At 40.2% G+C, this 22,411-nt stretch overlaps 2 protein-coding genes across 8 annotated transcripts; one reads left to right on the top strand and one right to left on the bottom strand.

Moving 5' to 3' along the window:
- Nucleotides 1-5,793: 5,793 nt before the first annotated feature.
- On the top strand, nt 5,794-14,001 carry ASNSD1 (asparagine synthetase domain containing 1). Of its 3 annotated transcripts, none has more exons than XM_014954672.1 (7): nt 5,794-5,931; nt 8,054-8,107; nt 8,609-8,684; nt 9,601-11,175; nt 12,783-12,964; nt 13,493-13,545; nt 13,672-13,813. In XM_014954672.1, exons 4-6 carry the CDS (start codon nt 9,694-9,696, stop codon nt 13,527-13,529), a joined length of 1,701 nt encoding a protein of 566 aa, XP_014810158.1. In that variant the 5' UTR covers nt 5,794-5,931; nt 8,054-8,107; nt 8,609-8,684; nt 9,601-9,693; the 3' UTR covers nt 13,530-13,545; nt 13,672-13,813. The 3 variants fall into 3 exon arrangements, with proteins under 3 accessions (XP_014810158.1, XP_014810155.1, XP_014810157.1); XM_014954671.1 differs by lacking the exon at nt 13,493-13,545 and adding an exon at nt 6,782-6,918 and having other exon boundaries at nt 5,800-5,931; nt 13,672-14,001; XM_014954669.1 differs by lacking the exon at nt 13,493-13,545 and having other exon boundaries at nt 13,672-14,001.
- A 1,199-nt stretch (nt 14,002-15,200) lies between these two features.
- Nucleotides 15,201-22,411, bottom strand: OSGEPL1 (O-sialoglycoprotein endopeptidase-like 1). Of its 5 annotated transcripts, none has more exons than XM_014954674.1 (9): nt 22,386-22,411; nt 21,906-21,960; nt 21,495-21,747; nt 20,072-20,459; nt 18,254-18,458; nt 18,022-18,170; nt 17,381-17,511; nt 17,161-17,232; nt 15,201-16,074 (listed from the first exon to the last, which is right to left on the bottom strand). In XM_014954674.1, exons 3-9 carry the CDS (start codon nt 21,704-21,706, stop codon nt 15,981-15,983), a joined length of 1,251 nt encoding a protein of 416 aa, XP_014810160.1. In that variant the 5' UTR covers nt 21,707-21,747; nt 21,906-21,960; nt 22,386-22,411; the 3' UTR covers nt 15,201-15,980. The 5 variants fall into 5 exon arrangements, with proteins under 5 accessions (XP_014810160.1, XP_014810161.1, XP_014810159.1 ...); XM_014954675.1 differs by lacking the exon at nt 22,386-22,411 and adding an exon at nt 22,285-22,350; XM_014954673.1 differs by lacking the exon at nt 22,386-22,411 and adding an exon at nt 22,093-22,346.

Raw genomic sequence — 22,411 nt, 5'->3', positions numbered from 1 at the left:
GACCTCAAAGTTCTATTCCTCGCTCTGACAACTCACACAACTTTGGCTTAGATTTCCTCTCTGTATTTATCTATTTCAGTCAGGCATTTTGAGTTCTAAGGACACTTAAAGCATTCAGAGCTAATCTAAGTATCATATTAATCATAAAATGATGGTGAACAAGTATAACCCTCAAGACTGAAAGCCCTAATAAGATTTCAGTTACTTTGGTCCTAGGTTGTTTTGCCACACGTGCAGGCTGATTTGTACCAAAGCTTCATGTAGAGGGGTAAAAAAAAAAGGCTAGAGAGAAATAAGAACAATGGGTAAATGGGAAGCCCTCAGCATAGCCTACAACACAAAGAATTAATTACAAAAATAAACAAAGCCCAACAAACATGGGCACTGGCACATTAGAATTTGAAAACCCAAAAGCTTCCTTTCAAATAACTCCACTCTCCAAATCTGGAAAAACTACATTTTCTCTCATTGGTGTCCAAGTGGCTTTATTTGCTCAATAGCAAGCACTAAGTCCAAATGTCTGCAACAATGAGGACACAGGGTCAAAAAGCACTTGAGAGCAACACATTTAATAAATCCATCTAGGTAAGATCCTAATCCAATTGGGTGTCTTAGAACAAACATTCTTACCTTCACTCTTGCCTCAGAGAGCCTTACAAAGGTAACAGGCATTTCCCCCTTTCTCCAGCCAACTCAGACATGTTCTGGTCTGCCCAAGCTCACATTTAGGCAGGTCCATTTTGTGTCTGCAGGAACATGCTTTATGGGACTGTAACCTATCTCAACCGAAATGACCAAGTCCCTGGTTCTAGAAGACCCATATTAGAGCAAAACAAGCAGACTGCTACTTCTGTACCTTCAGCTCATCCTGCTCAGTCCTGCCTATTCCTTCAAAGCAATCTCATCTCCATGTTTTATCTCCAAGACAATATCAGTTGTACATAGTATTAAACACAGTACTTACTGTGAGGGAGGCACTCCCAACAGGAAATAGAAGCAAGCACATAATTATCCCTCTAAGTCTTCTCCAGGCTTCCTAGCTCAGCTTGCAAAAAGCAGACTTACTGGGCAGGTTGACTCCTCACTCGGAGCATATTTGGTGCAGTTCTCTTTTCCCTTTCTCATCAGGCAGAAATATCAGCACTGATCTGATTTTGCATCAGGATGCCCCAATCCAAGGAAACGCAAATGAGGCATAGGTCCATCTGGTGTTCATGAGCAGTTCTAAGTCCTTAATGGCATCAACAGAAGGGCTTTCACCCAGCAGACTTCCAACTTCATCCTGCAAACAAAACATTAGTTGTTATAAGATAGAGCATTTGCTTTTTTAAGATCCGTAAGGATACTGCTCAAAATACACATCTGGAAATCTGATCTCATATTCAAACTAGATGGTTACTGTAGTAAACCTGTGTGTTGGTTATTCAAAGCATGTGAGGGACTGCCGTGCCAGATTATGAACTCCCTAAAACAAAAAAAGGAGTTCATGAACAAGTGACAAATCCAAATCTTTCTAAGTCAAACTACCGCTCACACAAACTTCTCAACACTCTTCTAAACTCTAGCAAAGTGCACAACAAGGTGTTCTTCGCTAAAGAAGGAAAGATTATGAGAATTAAGGGTCAACCTGTGCTATTAGCTACAGCAACGTAAGACCTGGAGAAAGGTCCTCCTGGCATTCATGAGAATCACTTCAGTTTTACACTGAAGAACACAGAGTAGACTTTCAAGTCTATTTTTAAACCCTCTTTTATTTAAATCATCATATGAAAGACTATGCTGGGCATATTTTACAAACAAGGTGCTCGGTGCTCGGTCCAGCACTTTTAGAAGTTTTAAGGAATTCAATCAGACTGTAAAAACTAATGACAGGCTGATGCTATGCAAGTTATCAGCTATTTTCACAACAGCCTTAAAGTCTTCCATGTGAAAGTGATTAAATTCTGCTTTTAATTAGAAAATGAAGAAGTTGCTGCATCTGACCTGTGCAGAAGTTTTGTGCAAAGGAGTTTCAGATTGTTTTAACAGTGTATCAGAAGTAAATACTGAAAAAACTGACAGAACTTCAAGCTCATTTAAGTGCTCAGACTTTGTGTTTTGTTTGCAGTAATAGGACTTTTAAAGCAGAATGATTAGAGGGTTTGTAAGTTTTCTTACGCAATTGATAATCTAGATATTTAACCTAAGGAAAGAAACCACAACCTCGCATACATTCCAGAACATAGATCCAGATCCCTTGTTGTGTAAACTAACCTAACTCCCTTCAAATCCCAATGTCTCAATCAAATTAGCATAAAGCTAACCCAATTAATTTCAGCAATTTTCATTTTCTTATACCAGTATGAGTTAGTAAGTTATTAAAATGTAGGTTTAACTGAGAAGTTCATGTAGAAATCAATATTACATCTCAGAATTTACTCACATGGATTCTAAAGTTACTATCTCCAAATACAAAATAACCCAGGATCAGAATTTAAGATGTTCCAGAAAAGACAAAAAACCATAATTGCAGATACCCTCTGACCAGGCTCTCCCCCATCTAGAGACCTCATCTACCTGTCTCATGCCCCAGGCTCCATTCTTTCTTTGACTATCTGTGGATTCACTGAACAGCCAGCACAGTTTCAGCTTGCTCTCTTGTGGCCAACATCAGAGCTACAATTGTCCTGGTACTGCTCAAGTTCTAAGGACCTTCAAGGCTGGTTTTTCTAAAGCATGACAAGTTTCCTCAGATTGCAGTCACACCTGAACTTAGTAAATGGCTCAAGTTTGAACCCACAGTCAAGTTATCATGGCTTAACATGTTCCCAAGCATCAACTTAGATACAGAACTGAGCACATGCAGATTCCCAGCTTGCAGCAAAGAATGGAAACTTGGCACTGCTAAGCCCCAAAGGGGCTTAATAACAGTCCGTCAGAGCTTGAGCTCGGTTATTTGAGGATACTGTTTTGGTCATATGTTTGCTGACACGCGATGACAACTTAAAATATCTTCTGGCATCAGCAAGGACTGCCTGTTTTGTAACTGTTTGCATTGCTTTTTGGGTAATTTGCATTACGTTTTGTATTTGTAAAGATCCCAGATGCTGAAAAGGTGAGACTTCAAAAGACTCTTCAATATTCCTTGATACTTTATGAACATGTGTCAGGCGTTATTAACCTCCCCAAAACAGTTTTGTGCCAGAAATAGTTCAGAGCACCTGAGCTGACAAAAGAGAAGAGCCAAGCAGGTTGACTGGAGATGTATCACTGAACTACACTGCCCACTCAGCTGTTAGCCAGATCAACTCCTCAGCCATCTCACCACCTCTCATGAAAAACAGTGCAAGCACATAGCAAACAACAGAACTTCAGCAGCCCTGAAATAAGGTTGAATTAAGGTGTCACAGCTCTGCACAGGGAGATAAACAGGCCTGACCTTTTCCTTTGTTGAGTTTTAAACAGAGCTGCTCTTATTGTGAGTATGAATGGGGGTAATTCCAGGAGTAATCATACTGCAGGAATCCATTCATTCTAAGGACTTCTCAAAAGAACATTCCATATCAGTAGAAAAATCAGCAATTTGCAGTAAGACCAGAAGTGGAAAACATTCCACATTTGCTATTATGCCCCAAGACCATTATCATCACTTTTATGAACCAACTGATGAAACATTTCTCAGGAACAGTGATGAATTTTTGATTAATAAACATTAACTGTATTTATTACTGAACATGAAAAGGATCATCAGTAATTATACTTTGACTTCTGGTTTACTTGATCATCAACCTTTGTAACTTATCAACAGCAAATAAAACACTCAGGCAGCAGCGGGTTGGGAGGTATCCAGATTAAACAAATCACTCCACAGAATGACAAACTACAAAGCACACAGAACAAAACCATCAAAACTCCTATGCGACCCAGTTGTGCGTATTTCTTCCAGAATTTGAAGGACAAACCCCAGAATCTCTTCAACCCCTTGGCAACAGTTCCCCAGGCAGCTTCAGTTAATCTGCTTTGGGACTGCCAGAGTACATAAGCGCTGGTACACTACAAAGAAAGCCCAATCAACTACCTAACCTGCCTGGTCACACAATCCCACAAGCAGTCATGTTGATGCAAGGATGGAGGCAGAAATGTGTGACTGAAGGTGGAGGAAAGAGCAAGACCGACCTTTTATGAAACTGTAACTTCAGTCTCTTTCTGAAAGCAAATAAGCATATCATTTGCAAGTTGCTATATTGTTAAATATTCTTACTGTATCATTAAGTACTGTCTTTTTGCATGCTTCTACTAGGAGCCAAAATCCATATTCTTCCTATAGCACTGCCAAAAATTCCAATCAACGCCACAGTATTCCAGCCAAGCTCACGGATACCACCAAAATGAGGTGTAACCTTGCCACAAGCTCTAAATATTATCAGAATACATAACACATACAATTATGTGAGCCACAAAGCAGCAAGAGTCAACACTCCTATCTCACTTCTTGAAGTAGGAAATATTTCAAGTAATTAACGAAGATTTGCACAATGTTTGCATTAGTCAGTAGCATAAGGGCTTACAGGATTTTATGACACTTCTGTAGTAGTCTATAAGCTCGGAATGGCTCTTGAGTCTTTAGAATAATTACACAATGTGCAAAAGAGGGAAAGGGATAACATGAGACCAAGAAATAACCATAATGTTTCTACATCAGCCACCTTGATAAAGTCTTACCCAAATTCCCCGACAATAACCACTAGTAGTCATTAATAAATATATCTATTTTCCATGAAAATCAGGCTTCCAATTTCCTGCAATACACAATTTATTCACCAATTAACTCTGTGATAAGAGCATGCAATTTCTTTTGTAAATCAAACTCTATCTTAAATTATTTTGTTCCTCATTGGTTGTACTGAAAGGCATTTTCAAAACTGTCACCGTAAGTTGCTCCTTTTACTATTTCTCAGCCTAGATTTATTTTTGGGTGCAAACCATGAGAATGTATTTGTCCTTGTGCCCTCACCATCCTGCCCCTTAAAGAGACAGGAAGACACATGCCTCACTGTGATGTATCTGTAGTAGAATGGAAGGGATAAAGAAATATTAAGATCATCCTACCCAAGAGGAAAGCATGTTATCTTAGTATCTTTAAGTATAGTTCACATCTCCTGTGGAATACCTTTAAGTGAAATGCCTGACACCAGTGCAGGGTCACCACCACAAACAGTTCCAAGGCAAAGCACTTCTTTTTTTCCTCTTCACAGAATCATATGGGGTGGAAGGGACCTCTGGAGATCACTTAGTCCAACCCCCCTGCCAGAGCAAGTCCACCCAGAGCAGGTTGCACAGGAACAAGTCCAGGTGGATTTTGAATGTCTCCAGAGACGGAGGCTCCACCACCTCCCCAGGCAGCCTGTTCCATGGCTCTCCTACCCTCGAAGTGAAGAAGTCCCTCCTCACGTTTAGGTGGAACTTCTTAAATTCAAGTTTGCGCCCGTTTCCTCTTCACGCTCAGCGAGGCCCGGTTTCTGAAAACGCTCCAGACAGCATTTTCACCTTGGCCCTGCTAAAAAACACCTCACAGACGAGGGGAGCCGCCAGGAGCAGGCCCCTTTATCCGCTACCGCCAAGGGGGCGCCAGGTGCGACGGCACCGCCCCGCCCGCGCGCGCTCAGCTGCGCCTGCCCGTGGGCGCCCCGCGTGGCCCCGCCGCGCGCATGCGCACACTCCCTCCCTCCCTCCCGCCCGTCCTCCTTCCCATCCGGCCCGTTGTGCGCACGCGCCGTTTGAGGGGTTGTCGCGCGGGGCGGGCGGGGGGGTGTAGCCGTTGGCCGCCGGTCAGTTGGGGCCTGTGCGCGCGGGGTGATGTCGGGGCGCGCGGCGCGGCAGGAGGAAGAGGAGGAGAAGGAGAAGAGGGAGGAGAGCGCTAAAGCGCGCCATAAGGAGGAGCTGAGCCGTAGGGTGAGCTGAGGCGGCCGGCTGGCCGGCCGGGAGGGAGGGAAAGGAGGGAGGCAGGGGGCTGCGGCGCGGCTGGCGGCCCCGCCTGAGGCTGCGTTCTCCCCGCGGTGCGGGCGGGCTGAGGCGCGTCCAGGGCCGTGCTGCCGGGGAGGGGGGGATGGCGGCCCCGCGAAGCCTGTAACCTGTGGTGCGATCAGCGTGAAGAAGAGGAGGGCGAGTTCCGTCAGGAAACGGGGGGTACTGTTACCGCAGACCGGCAGATAAAACTTTCAAAGACTCAAAATTTTACGTTTAGACAGCGGGCGTTCTCTATTGCGGCACAGGGGATAGCTTCTCCTGTGGTGCGCACCCAATATTACTGTCAAATTAAATTTATACACAACAGGTATACATATTCATTACATTTCCGAGAATTCATTTACATATTTTAATAAGCTTTTGGGCACGTGTAGTTGTGCCTTCTGATGGTCCTCATTTTGAGTGAGGGTCGTTTCTTCCTCAACCTTCATCTTCTTCACCTGTCCTTTGGCTCACTTTCCATGTTGGCAAAACATTATAGCTGCTTAATTGCTCATTGAAACTAATATTTATTGCATCCCTGTCTTAGTTCACCATGTTCTCAGGGTCACAGACATCCTTTCTTATCTTACTAAGTCCTTGAAACCATTTGGGATGGTTGCTAAAATAGCTACACTTCTTCTCTAAAAGAAGATTCTCTACAGTTTAACCATTTATAAACTACATAAAATCTGTCTTAGGTATCAATATAATGATGCAGGGTTCTGGGTGTAGGTCTCGGAGCAGAGTGTCTGTCATGTGGCCAGTTTCACTGAATTTTTCACTGAATTTTTAGAGTTGGAAGGGACCATAGAGATCATCTAGTCCAACTCCCCTGCTGAAGCAGGATTGCCTAGAGTTCTTGTTGGCATCACTCTCTTGTCAAATCGGTTTTGTGGTTCTTGCTGCTCCAAGTTGAGTTTGAAATGTCAGGTGAGTCGCAGCGAGGTTTTTCTGTGTAATGTCTACTTCAGCTGTACCTGTTCAAAAAATCACAGGGGATTTCAGTCACAGAGGCCGGCGCTTCTCCTAAATCTGCTCTGTTTTCTGTGATGCCAATAGCTTTGTTCAGGATGAAATCTGTCAAGTTCTATGGAACTGCTTTCCCTCAAAAAATGACTTCCTTTCCACATGGTCATGTTGTATAGTCAGTGGTATTTTTGATTTCCTGGGAAGATATAAAGCTAGGACATAATAGTATTGCAGGTTGTAATTTCTATTGTGCTGAAGTGGCCGGTTTAGTCCATGGCAAAAGATGATACTGCTGTTTTGTCTGTTGGAATTGTAAATATCAGATAGTAATGTAGCTGCTGGAAAATTTGTTTTTTCTGTATGCCACATTCAGTTTGGCTAATGTAACTCTGTGACAGCTTTTTATTGTTGCACCAATTCCAGGAGATAGAAAAGAAGAACGAAGAAAACCGCATTGTTTGTTTCTAATAAAAAGAATTCAGTGTCTACTGACCATACTTTGTTCTATTTTGTTGGCTTTTAAGATGGTCGTCCTGATTGCTCTTTAGCATTGACTGCTGTCATTGTAAAAGAAAATGGGAATACCTGCCACCCCTGCCAGTGCTGTTGAGCAGAGTGGTAAATCCCACTAAGGAAGTTTATGCAAAACTCCAGAGCAATAGAAAGGCTTCCATTGCTCTTAATGTGGTTTTAGAGGTTTGGGGTTCTTATTGGTTTCATTTTGACTCTGGAGAATACCTGTGATTATACAGTTATTGTAGATAATATGTTAAATTTTATTTTCTAAAGTTATTTGATGTTTTATTAATTGTTTGCATGTTTGGTTTTTTTTCTGGGGGAAAAATGTGATCTCAGATTATAAATAGCTAGAGGTACTCTGGCTTCCCAGTAGTCATCGCTTTTGAGGGTAGGAAGAATATCAATCTGTGCAAGGTAATCTGTTTCTAGAAGTTTGTCTTCAATGGTCCGTTTGGAGAACAGCAACCGTACAGGCATGTAGCTGTCTTAAAATATCAGTAAGTGTATTCACCACCAGGATTATAATACAGTGGTTTATTTTTAATAATTAAATTGAGGTATATCTTTTGCCTTTCAGATTAAAGAGCAGAAGGTTGTAGTTGATGAGCTTTCAAATTTGAAGAAGAACCGGGTGAGTATTTACAATTTGCTTTTGTCTATTTTGTTTTCACATCAGAAAAGTAAGCATAGAGACAAGAAGGTAAACATAATCTGAGCACAGTGTCTTTAATTTTTTTTCATACAGATTTTAGTACAGATGCTCTCAGAATAATTTGTCCTCTAAATTATTTGATTATGTACCGTTGTGCACTGTAACACAGTATAGTTTGAGGTTTTTTGCCTTTTTGTGTTTTATCTGAGTTATTCATTAAGATGTTTGAGTTGATCAGAAGATTTCTTACTTTTCATGTATATGTTTTAAAATAGAAAAGATAAATGCAGAATAGTCAGTAGTTGATCATAAAATGTTTTTGATGGTACGACATTAGAATGTTGGTGTTGTCAGGGCAGATCTTCTCCTTCTGACATAAAAATGAAGGGGTATCTTGGTGGACCTGCATCAGCTTCTGCTGCAGTGTGGTTGCCCGAGTTTGCTGCTTTGAGTTAATGCAGTGTTGCTTTTGTTTTACAGAAGGTTTATAGGCAGCAGCCCAATAGCAACATATTCTTCCTTGTCGACCGAACAGAAACTCTATCTCAATGCAAAAGTAAGTTTGGAGTGATCAAGTTGATAATTTTCATCAAGTTAATCAAATAGTTAGCTATTTTAAAACTGTATTTGTGGCTGTTAAAGATTTCAAAGGTATATTAAAATGAAAAACCGGCAGCTGTATATGAAATACAAAGTAGACTTCAGAGATGTGCTTGTTTTTCTGGTTTGGATAAATGTGAAAGTGTTTCCACTTGATATATGGATGTGATAAAAGAGCAGAAGATGTAGGAAGAGTGAGAACATCTGCAAGGACGTAAAGGAGTCCCTGTTCTCAGCCTTGAGAAGCTGTATAGCACTTCGTCCCTTAAAAAAAAAAAAAAAGTCTTAACGTTGCATGGGATGAATAGGAAGAAAATAATAACCAGTTAAACTGGAGGTTAAAGTAGAAGTCTTTAGGTAGTTGAAAGAATGGATCTGTGGGATTGTGGAGGTTGGAGAATGAATGATAAAGAGACTTGGTGACTGAAAAAAACATTAGAAATGTGTAAAGTTAGAAGTACAAACTTATTTTCTGGAATGAACAATTCTACTTTCATTATCTTTGATTTGAGTTGATAGTGTTGACATTTTGATTGACAGTGCAGTTTTCTTACTACAGATGTTTTAAGTCATCCTGATTATATAGTCAATAGTGGCCATTCCCCTAATTGTTCTACTTGCAGTGTGGCTTTCTTTGGGAGAAAAAAAATCATAATCTTTGTATAATTAAAGAGGAATAAGCTACAGTGAGCTATAGTTTTGATTTAACACAAATATAACACTTGTGTTACTTAGCGTTTCATATCGATCTCTTTATTGAACAAGTGGCTGGAGTTACTAATTTCTTAGATACACTCTTAACTACTCATAAACTCACTCATAAACATAGCAGTTTCTGAAACTGATGATTTGTGTATTTTTCTCTTACACAGATACATTAGATGAATTAAAGAAGGCACATCAGGAGATGGAAAATTCAGAAAAGACTAAAGTCAAGAAGTAGTCCATCTGGATTCAAAGTCACAATGTGTGGTATTTGTTGTGTTGTTACCTTGTGTAGCCAGCGTGCTGTCCATGACTTCCTTAATGAAGACATACTCTGCCGTCTTAGAAGAAGAGGACCAGACAGTAGCCAAGAGTTGATAAAAACTGTGTCTGATCCCTCTTACGAGTGTCTGTTTTCTGGCCATGTACTTCACTTGAGGGGACCGGTGGCTCCACAGCCTCTGGAAGATGCCAATAACAATGTTTTTCTTTGGAATGGAGAAATTTTCAATGGAGTGCATGTTGGACATCTAGAGAATGACACTGAAGTGATGTTTCATCATCTTACATCATGCAGTAGTGAAGCGGACATTTTGTCACTCTTTTCATCACTTCAGGGTCCGTGGTCTTTTATTTATTATCAAGCATCCAGACACAGTTTATGGTTTGGTAGAGATTATTTTGGTCGTCGCAGTTTGCTTTGGCAGTTCAGTGATGGGGTTGACAGTGCTTTCTGTCTCACATCTGTAAGTGGTTATTTCGAATCGGGTAACCAATGGCAAGAAGTCCCAGCATCTGGAATTTTCAAAATTGATCTCAAAGCTTGTGCAACAACTAAATCTTTGTCTTTAACATTGTTTCCATGGAAGTACAGCTGCACAGATACAGCAGTAGAAGAAACATTCATTAACATTCTGGACCAAGTTTCAAAAGACTTACCAAACCACATACATCTTGTGATGAGTGAATCAAAACTATGTCTCAGAGCACCAGTTATTCCCTTAAATAAAACAATTTCTGAAGCTTCAGGTGAATGTCCAGGCACTAATACTAGCAACATTATCCATACGGTTTCTGTAGAAACCCTTCAAGGATTTCTTGCAGAGGAATGCAAGAAAAAAGTAATCCATCAGTTTATTGATGTTTTAAATGAAGCGGTGAAGAGACGGGTTTTATCTCTCTTTAGAGAAGAAGATCAGAAAACGAGAGAATTTCCAAGCATGTGTAATAGGAGAGCACACATTGCCGTGCTCTTTTCTGGTGGCATTGATTCTATGGTTATTGCAGCCCTTGCTGATAAACATGTACCTTTGGAGGAACCAATTGATCTTCTCAATGTAGCTTTCCTGATAAAAGAACAAGCCAAGCAAAAGGGTACCACTAAAAACCATACCAAGCAGGATGTACAGCTTGATTTGCTTGGTCCTCAAGAAAGTTATAAAGATCTTCATGCTAAAACTGGTGCTCGTTTATCTTGCTTTGATGTTCCGGACAGAATCACTGGTAGGGCAGGGCTGAAAGAATTAGAAGCCCTTAACCCTGCAAGAACCTGGAACTTTGTGGAAATTAATGTTTTGCCAGAGGAGCTGAAAAGAATGAGACAACAATGCATTAAGCACTTAATTAATCCACTGGATACAGTCTTGGATGACAGCATTGGCTGTGCAATTTGGTTTGCTTCCAGAGGAGAGGGGTTTATTAGTAACCAAGGAGAACTGAAACCATATAAAAGTCCTGCAAAGGTACTGGTTGTTTTCTACCTTATGCTTGACCTATAAATGTAAAAGCAGTTATGTTGTTTTAGAAATCATCAGGATCTTTAATATTTATGAGGTTTCTGAATTTTAGTGGCAAAATACTGAATAGTTGTGTTCTGATAATCTTTGTGTAATTCTGGAGTTAAAAACTGCATTCAGTTCTTTTGTCACGTAACATGTATGGCTTTTCATTAAGCTTGAAAAAGCAAATGTGATAGGAAAAAAAATAACAACAATCATTTATAATTTTCATTGTTTCAACTCTAAAAGTGGGTAGCTGCTATCCAATCCAAATTGTGTAGGTTAACAAATTTAAGAGATAAACATTAATTAAATATTAAGTAATATTGTTTTGTACCAGCACCCTGAGGGCTGTAAAATTACTAGCTTGTAACTTAGGCACAGTATATGATAAAATTGCAATTAATAATGGTAGAAAAGATGACTACTTGGAATTTTTTGTAATTAGAATCTGATTGAGTGACAACTAAAAAAAGTAGTTCTTTCTTTTTTATAACTTATTTTCATGTATGTAGTTTTAAGTACAGTCTTTTTAGTAACTGGATTATTTTCTTGGGAATTTGATTCTTATTTCTCACTTCCCAGTTCCTGATGGTTTGTGTAGGGAAGAATAAACTGTTTGATTTCAGGAGTCTGCAGTTCACTGCTGCCTTAGCTTTTTGAGGATTCTGTTGCTTATATACTTGTTGCTAGATCTAAAAGCACAAAAAACACCAACAGATGGAATAATTTGCATAAAAACTACTGCTGTGGAACACAGTTGATTTAGTTGACTGATCTACTTAGGGATGTGCATCTCAGATTTGTATAACACACAAATTCACCTTAGGTCTGGAATATGTGGAAATGGGCATGAGTTAATAAAACATAAAGCGAAATGACAGTTCTCTCATGGGTTACTTACAGCTGTGCACAGCCCAAAAATCAGTTGACCAGTAGCTGGTGTTGATTAGTAAAACACACTTGACTGGTTATGTTGGGACTTCCACCTTTTTAGTGAATTGCTGTTGAAGGCACAGCAATGGGCCAGGTGTAATAGTGTTTTTCTTTTGATAACATTTTATCTGCTTATCATGGACTAGACAGAACAATATGACACATTTTTATTTCATATAATGCAGTCATTATTAACCTGGTAGCTGGTAAATTAATAATAATCTAGGTGTACATTCAGATGACTTTTTAGAACCTACAACATACTGCGTAATTTGTGGCAGCAATTTCTTTGAAAAAGGCTTGTGCTTAACAAAAGCTGTTTATTGTAACAGAAACTAACAAAGACATTATTCAAAGACACTGGTATGTTTGTGATGCACACAACATTATTTTGGTGTTTTTTCCTTGCCTCAGTATGTACTTTTAGGTCTGATTTTGAACCTACTTCGAGTTTCTAGTTACTTTATTGGGAACTGTTTCAGGCTCTGTAAATGTGTAAGGCACATCCCATCATGATAGGTAATGTATTTAGGAGATGTGTTATTCTCCTTAAGATGTAGTTAAATGCTTAAGATGTTAAATCTTATTAGCTTGCACAGATGTTAAGAAAGATTTCTTTTATTCTGTTTTCTCAGGTTGTACTTACAGGAATTGGAGCAGATGAACAGCTTGCTGGGTATTCTCGACATCGTGTTTGCTTCAAAAAATATGGCTTAGAGGGTCTGAATAAAGAACTTGAAATGGAGTTGGATCGCATTTCTTCTAGAAATCTTGGTAGAGATGACAGGATTATTGGTGATCACGGAAAAGAAGCCAGGTATTATTGTTTTAACATGAAGCAAAACTGGTTTTGCTGGTTAAGTCGCAATAGTTAAAGAATTGTTTTATTTGTGTTTACTTCCTCCATGCTACCACCAACTTGCAAAAAATTCCTTCGGTGTTGTCCAGTAGCATGAAAGGTCTTTTCACATGATCTTTGTGCCAGTGTTTTTCCAAATGTGTTCTTAGTTGCACCTTTTCAGTTTAAGAGTTGCAGTGGTGGACAGGCGATGCTGTTAATCATGCATGTGATTAGATATGAATGCCTGGAATTCAGAATGTTGTCAGAATTTGTTGTGTACAACAACTACAGTGTAGCTTCATACAGTATTTTTAAATACTTAGAAGTTATATTGAGAAGTGTTACTTTAAAATTTGTCTTGCTCTTCCATTGTGTTTTCTGATTTCTTTGCAATTTTTGTTTTGTATAAACCCAACATTTCTGGTGCTTGTTCTTACTCTTCTTTCTTTGAGTTTTGAAAACTTCGAGGCTTCTGAGTTTAAACATATGTTTTCTTTATCCAAGACAGTGTAACTGCCTTGGAGACTTGCTTCAGTGCTGACACATTAACATTTAAGGTACATTTTTAGTTAGGAATCGACACAGCCTCTGAAGTCTTTGCATGTGGGTAAAGGGGAAAACTAAGACTATGAAGTTGTATGAAGTTTTTAAAGGGTCCTTCTCCGTGTGTATTTCTCCTTCAGGTTTCCTTTTCTTGACGAAGATGTGGTTTCATTCCTCAATTCTCTGCCCATCTCAGAAAAAGCTGACTTGACTTTACCTCGAGGAGTTGGTGAGAAATTGCTTCTGCGCCTTGCAGGCAGGGAGTGTGGCCTTACAGCCTCCACCGTGCTGCCCAAAAGGGCTGTACAGTTTGGGTCTCGCATTGCAAAGCTAGAGAGCAACACTGAAAAAGCATCTGACACGTGCAGCAGACTGAAGTTATTGTCAGTAGAAGAACTATAAAGCTACATCTTGAGATGTTGCATTTATTCTATATGCAAATTCAATAAATTCTTAGAGTTTTTTTAGAATGTTTGGTGTGGTTTTTTATACACTTGGACATTATTATTAATCATCAAAGTAATACACGTGCTCTATTAATCACATTTCATCAAAACACCATCAATAACTACTTTTTGAGCACAGATTTTCAACTGTGTAATCTGTTTTATTTGATTGACTGAGATAGGCCAGGAAAGTGTCGTGATGGCATTTCTAATTCCTTGTTACAAGTATATGTCCACTTAAATATTTCAAAATGTCTACTATAATTACTTGGGGCATTGTTCCTGTGTACTTATTTTGGAAGAGCTTTAAGTATTTATTTTTTTTAATTAAAAAAATAATCATCATTTTTACTCTGATAACTTTCAAACTCTTAAGTCTCAAGCAATGACGTTTCTGTGGCGTTAGAATCAAGCTCTCTGGTCCAAACAACAGAAGTTTTTGGAAGCTTGGGCCATACTGGAACCAGTCCCCCTCCAGTTCATAAGGCTGCATCCCTGATGAGAAATCTCTGCTGGACTTTATTCACAGTTATTGTACCACAAAACACAGCTATTAAGGGGTTTCTCCCTCATTGCTCAGAAAGTTTGGAAACGGGGAGCAACTTTTGAGCAGCAAGACTGGCTTGTTGATCTCAAGGAAGGTACAACCAGCACTAAATATTGGGATAATTGAGAAATTAGATGTAATAACAAGGGGGAATAAAGGGTTTGCTCGCTGTTAGTTTCACAAATTTCAGTCTCTCATCTATGCTGGAATGAGGGAGCCAGCTGTATAAACATGCTGCTGGATAAGGCCTATGAAATGCAATCGTTAAATTTGTTAAATGATGTATTACTTTACCAAGAAGATAAACTACCTTAATGATACAGATGAATTACTTTATCAAAACACAACTTACTCATAGTTGAAATCCCACAAAAATGAGACTCCAGAAACGGTACGTAACAAACTGTAAATACTATGTGTTTTTCCAATGGTTTGTCTTCAATGGGGGATCTTAACCTTCTTCCAAAAATTAAGTATTGGAGAAAAAAGAATGCACATACCTTGTTAATTTGTTACATCTTACCCTCAGGTTAAAAAAGAAATAATTAAAACATTTAAAAAAACCCAACAAGCAACTTGTCTGTTTATAACTATTCCACAAATCTAATTACTTGTTTGTATTTAAATAGAGGCAATATTAAACATATGCATTATGAATCAGAAAACACTTATTGAATAGGTGCTTAATACTTGAATGATTTATTTCAGTAAATACCATTGTAGTGAATAACACTGTAAAAGCACCTTACACTGATTATCAAGAGGCAAAGTCAAATAATCCATTATTTACATCAAAATTCAGAACTTGCATCTTAAAAGCTGATTCACACAGTGATTAGCTTTGCTGATCTGCTTATAAAAAAAAAAATAAAAAAAAATAAAGAGGCACTAGCCCTATATCTGAAAATTTTAATTTTGTATAAAAATAGGCTTCTCACACCAGCAGCAGAAAATTAGATACTGTTGAAGTTCAGCTTCTGGCACAGCTAATACATCGAGATCTTCTTTAAAATCTGTGCTCTTCTGTGTTTACTTTCTGTAACTTGTCAATCATAGAAAATTGGAAAATACGAATTTTTTTTTTAACATGTAGTGTAAGTTAAAACATATGAATTATATAGTTAAATTATATGGTATATCTCATAAATAGATAAACACCTTATAAGTTACAGAGTTTAAACAGCGAAGATGTTTTCATTTGTCTAAGTTTATTAGACAAATTAGTTTATTTATTAGAAAGTGCACTTTTAATTTTTATTTTTTTTTATTAATACTTAGAACCCTTAGACATTAGTGGAGCAGTAACTGGAATCAGTTTGGTGATACCACGCAGCATTTATTTCTCTGACAGGTGATTTTCAACGCTTATAAACCAAGTACCATCAGCAAATGTAACAGCACTAAAAGTATTTTTATTGAACAATTTATAGTTGCATTTACTTTACAAAGTTCTTTTTTAAGATGCCAACCATTGTATCTTCTTTTTTAATTTTGGCACTTTGATGGAATCTTCTTCAACTCTTTTTGAAATATCAATTCCAAGGGGAGCTCTAGAAAAGAATAAAATCATGTATTTGTTAAATGACATTATTGCTGAATCACACAGATGTGCAAATTCATAGGTCTTTTTTCACAACGAGCATGGAAGTCACAGGACTTCTGCAGATTCCCTGCACCATCAGAGTGTGTGACCACTAAAATAGTCCATACCTAGAAACCTCCTTACATTAGAGAAACGTTTGCATTTGTAGCCATTCCAAATTCAGGAACCACAGTTGGGATTTCAAAGGCATCTTTTCGGGGCATTTTTTTATTTAGATTGTGATTTTAGTTGGTAATTCATTTTACATCTCACCAATGAATACAAACGTACTAGAGATTCACAGGTATCACTTTCTGTGATAATCTTGAAGAAGGTATATAGCAAATAAAACTCAATTTATTCAATGAGATATATAAAGCAAGTTATTTTTGAAGAAAAGTATTTTATCATTTTTCATGTGAAAATGATAAAAAAAAAAAAATTTATGTCCTGAGACTTCCCAAGTCTGTTTTCCTGGAAACAGAAAGGGGAAAAACCTGAAAAATAATTCAAGTTTAAGACCAGCTGGTACTTTTGAAAATACTAGAATTTTGTTTGGCCTTAAGCCTAGGTTCTACTTAAATCCATAGAAGAAGTCTTAGCTAACAAGTCATTAATAAAATCAGTATTACCAGTAAAAAACCCCAGTATTATCAAGTGTTATATGTCAAATTCTTTTTTTAGATTGATTGCTCATAATGAATACACGGTTTCACTTAGAGCACTCTGATTTATGTCTAAAGTGACTGAGGAGCTACGGGGAGTCTGTTACAGCTTAACTTGCTCCAGTTTTCCCATACCACAATGGTAACAGGAAAATACATACAAGTGTTACGATGTCTGGTAATTTAAATTTCTGAGCTAAACCAATTGTAAACACCAGACATGACCATTTATATTTCACAACTACACTGAAAAGGAAGTGCTGGTAACTTTTAAAGCTTCCATGGACTGCAAAGACACTCTTTGTCAGCTTCTGCTCCTCTTTTTAGCCCGCACCCCCTCCCATGCTCAGTGAGTGCAGAACAGGCTGTGAAGGAACGGAGTCACTCACCTGGGTTCATAGCGGATGCCCTCAGGACTGTGTAAAACACCAAGTCCCGCACGTAACCTTTCGATGCCATTCCTAAGCAAGAAATTCAAACCTTAAAATGTATGTCATAACTATCTGAACCTCTGCACGCGGTTCAGTCACCATAAACGGTTGCTCTTGACCCTGATGTCAGCTTTTAAAGAACGTTACAGAAACTCATGCAAAGAGGAACAGCGCTCACCATGCGATCATGACACCGTTATCGGTGCACAGTCTTGGAGGAGGACACAGTAAAGCAAAATCGTTTGCATCTGCCAAAGCCTGTAGACCTTTTCGGATATACTGATTGCTTGCAACTCCTCCTGACACAACCTGACAGCAGTTTCAAGAAGAAAAAAGGCATTAACTCAAAAGTACTGATGGGTCAACACGCAGCTAACATCCTATGTAAAAAATAGTTATCAGATTAAGTTCAGAAGATGGCAATAAAGAACGCACTTGAAGATTAAAACATATCTCTGAAGATAAAAACATATCCAAAAAAAGTGTAAGTGAGCTTATTACGCTAGAAGAGATTCCTGAATAAAAGCATGTTATAACCAGAACAGCTGTCAAGTATTGGGGAGCACTAGGTCAAATTATTTGGCCTAAATTGTTATGGAAGGTCAGATTAGATGATAACACAATCTCCTTTCTATCTTAAAGCCAAACTATGAAAGACTTTATTGTAAATATTTACATTTACTTTATCCTGGTATTTTAACAATGTAAGACACACTGACATCTTCCTCATCTGTCAAGGGAGAAGGTACAAGACATCTGCATCTTCAAATGATGTTGCACAGTCAAATATAAAAAGGAAAAACCAAAATGTATACCCACCAAAGTTGCATTTTTTGATGGTAATATGCTATTTTTTATGCAGAACAGCATGGCTCGATAGGTCCGCTGGATAATATGAAGAGCCACTGCGTGCTGTGCAGCAGCAGCAATATCCTTGACACAGGACAGGAGCTCACCTTCTCGAATACCTATAAAAATGTACAATCAAGTGGGTTTTCCTGAGGACAGGCCGTCAAAAGCATGGTTTGCCTCTGACTTTGTTTAAAAATACCTTCTTCTTTTTCTTTTTGTATAATGACGTTATTGACGAGGTTCTGAAGTCCAGAAAAAGAGAAGTCACAGTTACGGTACTGTTGCAAGGGAAGCCTGAAGGTGTGCTGTTGCCGGTTTCCAGTTTGAGCCAAGTGCTCTATCGCCTTCCCCCCGGCCATGCTGTGGCACTCCGGGTGCTTCCTCAGAGACAGCCTCCTGGCCACCTGGGGAGAGGACAATAAACTCAGCACAGAGAGCTACATTCATTCCTCCTGTAACTGCACCACTGCATCGTAGTTCCTGGAGGAAAATCAGAAACCACAAAATCCAATCCAATGTGAAATTACAAACAGGGTAAGGACAAGACATATGCCAGCTGAATTCATTTTTTTTCTGGAGTAATTAGAAATGCAATTCTAGAAAACTTTGAGCAAACCAAATTTTTTAGGAAACACTACCCAATTTTTACGCTATAGGAACCATCCATGGACTGCCATACTAATATCACCAGATAAACAGAAACAAAGCTGGTTTCCACTGTCCACTGTCACTTTCTTAATTAATACACACACAAATACTGTTTAAAAACTCTGCTTGTGTTTGAGAACAAAACTGTTAAGTGACCAATTTTACAGATTGTACTCAGTGATCCAGAAAACATAAGATTCTGAAAGCCAAACCCAACTTTTGAAACTGTACAAAGCAACTGGTAAGAAGTGTTTTAAGATGTATTGTTTTAAATCTGACAGCATCCTTTAAAATATCACTATCACTCTGCTAAGACTCATTTGTATAATGGGCGTCAATGAAACTTCCAACACCAGTTTTTGTTGTCTATTTGCTAAAAATATAATTAATTTACATACGTTACAATCAATGCCATGCACAGATTTTTAACAGCCTCTTGTGTCTTATAGCTATGGTAGTTCAAAATACAAAAAAAAAAAAAAAGTTAAGTAAAGCTGATATTGGAATGTATTACTGTCCTTGGGCTTGTGGATAAGAAGCTCAACATGAGCCAGCAGTGAGCACTGCTAGTTCAAAATACAAAAAAAAAAAAAAAGTTAAGTAAAGCTGATATTGGAATGTATTACTGTCCTTGGGCTTGTGGATAAGAAGCTCAACATGAGCCAGCAGTGAGCACTGGCACCCCAGAAAGCCAACCCCATCCTGGGTTGCATCAAGAGAAGTGTGGCCAGCAGGTCTCAGGAGGTGCTTCTACCCCTCTGCTCTGCGCTTGTGAGACCCCACCTGGAGTCCTGTGTCCAGCTCTGGATTCCTCAACACAGGAAGGACATGGACCTGTTGGAACTGGTCCAGCAGAGGGCCACAAAGATGATCAGAGGGCTGGAGCACCTCTCCTATGAGGACAGGCTGAGAGAGGTGGAGTTGTTCAGCCTGGAGAAGAGAAGGCTTCGGGGAGACCTTATAGAAGCCTTCCAATATCTGAAAGGGGCCTACAGCAGAGCTGGAGAGGGACAATTTGTCAGGAAGCGCAGTGACAGGACAAGGGGTAACAGTTTTAAATTGGAAGAGGGGAGATTTAGATTAGATACCAGAAGAACTCCTTTACTGTGAGGGTGGTGAGACACTGGAACAGGTTGCCCAGAGAAGCTGTGTTTGCCACATCCCTGGAGGGGTTCAAGGCCAGGCTGGATGGGGCTTTGAGCAACCTGCTCTAGTGGGAGGTTTCCCCACCCAGGGAAGGGGGGTTGGAACTTGATGATCTTTAAGGTCCCTTCCAGCTCTAACCATTCTATGATTCTATGATAATGCTACCACTATGTACTATAACTGCAACAAAAGGCAGAAAAAACTAGATTTGCTTATGTATTACCTTATCCAGCATGTCACCCGGTGCTATATCTATGGTCTGTCCAAGCAGAAGGAAATCTGAAACTCCTTGAGCTACTGCCAAGATGCAGTGCCCTCCAGAGAGTAAAAGAACCAAGAAGGGGAATTCCACGTGATGGGTGAGTCTGACGGTCAGTGCGTGAGCCTCCACGTGATGAATGGGTATGAAGGGTGTCTGGTACCTGCTGACCAAGCCCAAGCTGTACTCCAGCCCCACTCCAAGGCTGAGGGCAAGTCCTGGTTTCACTGTAGTCGCAATAGCTGCAAGGTCACCTACACAAACTCCGCTGACACTGAGCGCTTCTTTTACTACTCCCTCGATGTTTTCTCTGTGAAGTTGCTGGGCCACCACAGGAATTATTCCACCTGCTCTAGTAAAAACAAAGAATTACAGTACATTTGCATCTCATAACAGATAGAATGGTGTAAGAATAGATTCCAAACACCTCTTAACCTTGCCTGTTTCTTTAGTATTCCTAAATGTCCTGTTTAGCATAAAGGGCATCAATGTATGGAAGAGAGCACAATTATCACGGGGAGGTCAGAAAAGGCTGTAACTTTCTGGTACACATAACTCTTAACTGTATCTCAACGATATTCCAAAGCAATGCCTGTAACTTAATATTCACAACCCCTCACTTGTCAGTTCCTGCAGTTAGCCACCAATGCCTATATTTGATTAATTTTCCCTTTAAAAATTTGAGACATTTGGTGGCTTTAAGAGTAATAATGATTTCATCTTTAATTCAAGCTAGATAAGTAATCTCTCTCCTTTTGAAAGAAAATACTAGAGGAAACTTGTTAAATGCACAGCTTGTCTTTCCTCACCCCTAGTAATATCTCAAGCAGAATGTGGTGTGACCCAAGACAGGTCTTTACACCTACCTACTTCTCACTGGAGAAGACTTTCATATGGATGATATTACAATCACGGAGTCACGGAATTGTTGGAGTTGGAAGGGATCTTCTAGAGACCATCTAGCCCAACTCCCCTGCCAAAGCAGGATTATCCAGAGCACATCACTCAGGATTGCATTCAGGTGGGTCTTGAAGATCTCCAGAGACGGGGACTCCAAGACCTCCCTGGGCAGCCTGATCCAGGGCTTTGGCACCCCCACCGTAAAGAAGTTCTTCCTCATATTTGAGTGGAACTTCCCATGTTCCAGCTTGTGCCCGTTGCCCCTCATCCTGTCACTGGGAACCACTGAAAAGAGTCTGGCTCCATCCTCCTTCAACCCACCCTTTAGGTACTTGTAAACACAGATAAGGTCTCCCCTCAGCCTTCTCTTCTCCAGGATAAAGAGCCCCAGCTCTTTGAGCCTTTCCTCGTAAGGGAGGCGAGGAATAACAAGAATAACAGTAAAATCATTATTAAGGCAAAAGCTCTGAGAAAAGCATATCCTTACTGCAAATGGACTTCCTTCTGACAGTGCAGAGCTTCTCCCAGCACATGGCCAGCATCGTCCACCACAGCAGCGCCGGTGTCGTCGCAGCTTGTCTCTATGCCCAGGACCAGCTTCCGAAGGCGCTGTTTCCCGGAGTGAGCGGAGCAGCTCCTCAGCCAGGCAGCCCGGCCGGGGTTAACTGACCTCAAGAGGCTTTTGGAAACACTGTTCATTGTTAAAAAACCCCTGTCTGGTGGTGACCTCTAGAAAAGAACTGCAGAGTTTATTAATTACCAGAGGGTTTGCAAGCACCTGCTCTAGTTTGATGTTCTGAAGAGGTGGCGTTACTTTTGAAGTTATGAATGGCCACACGTGATTTTTAAGACCACATGGAAAAAAAAAAATAAAAATATAAGAGTTGGGAGCTAATACCTTAATTGGTGCTTCAAGAGAGCCCTTCACCCACACTCGCTGCCTGTGGTGCTTCCTAAGGGAGGGAGGGACACAAGCCACAAAGTGAGAAGCCCCTGGGGCAGCACCCCCTGGGGTAGCAGCCCCCGGGGTAGCAGCCCCCACACAGACACCCCACCAGGCAGCACCCCACAGGGGCAGCACCCACCAGGACAGCACCTCCAGGGCAACACCCCATCGGCCAATGCTCCACCGGGGAAGCACCCCACTGGGCAGTGCCTCCAGGCAGCACCCACCGGGGCAGCACCCCACAGGCAGACACCCCACCGGGCTGCGCCTCCAGGGCAGCACCCGATTAGGGCAGCACCCCACTGGGGCAATGCCTCCAGGCAGCACCCACCGGGGCCACTTCTCGGCAGCCGCCCCGGCCGCAGTCGCGTTTGTCACCGCGCTGTCGCGCTGCGCCCCTCCATCGCGACACACCACCCCCTCGCCCCCCACCTTCTCCCAGCGGCACGTCTCCGCCA

The sequence above is a fragment of the Calidris pugnax genome, unplaced genomic scaffold (assembly GCF_001431845.1).
Source record: "Calidris pugnax isolate Ruff unplaced genomic scaffold, ASM143184v1 scaffold103, whole genome shotgun sequence".
Taxonomy (NCBI): domain Eukaryota; kingdom Metazoa; phylum Chordata; class Aves; order Charadriiformes; family Scolopacidae; genus Calidris; species Calidris pugnax.
Note: the sequence above shows the minus strand (reverse complement) of the source record. Positions and strands in the feature narration are given on the sequence as shown.

What these genes read in the sequence shown, in the direction of transcription:
- ASNSD1 (XM_014954669.1), top strand. Translation starts at nt 9,694, where the DNA reads ATGTGTGGTATTTGTTGTGTTGTTACCTTGTGTAGCCAGCGTGCTGTC. An exon ending in CATATAAAAGTCCTGCAAAG is followed by an intron (nt 11,176 to 12,782) that starts GTACTGGTTGTT and finishes CTGTTTTCTCAG; the next exon opens with GTTGTACTTACAGGAATTGG. An exon ending in GATCACGGAAAAGAAGCCAG is followed by an intron (nt 12,965 to 13,671) that starts GTATTATTGTTT and finishes TTTCTCCTTCAG; the next exon opens with GTTTCCTTTTCTTGACGAAG.
- OSGEPL1 (XM_014954674.1), bottom strand. Translation starts at nt 21,706, where the DNA reads ATGAACAGTGTTTCCAAAAGCCTCTTGAGGTCAGTTAACCCCGGCCGG. An exon ending in AACGGTGTCATGATCGCATG is followed by an intron (nt 17,233 to 17,380) that starts GTGAGCGCTGTT and finishes TTTCTTGCTTAG; the next exon opens with GAATGGCATCGAAAGGTTAC. An exon ending in GGCATCCGCTATGAACCCAG is followed by an intron (nt 16,075 to 17,160) that starts GTGAGTGACTCC and finishes ATTCTTTTCTAG; the next exon opens with AGCTCCCCTTGGAATTGATA.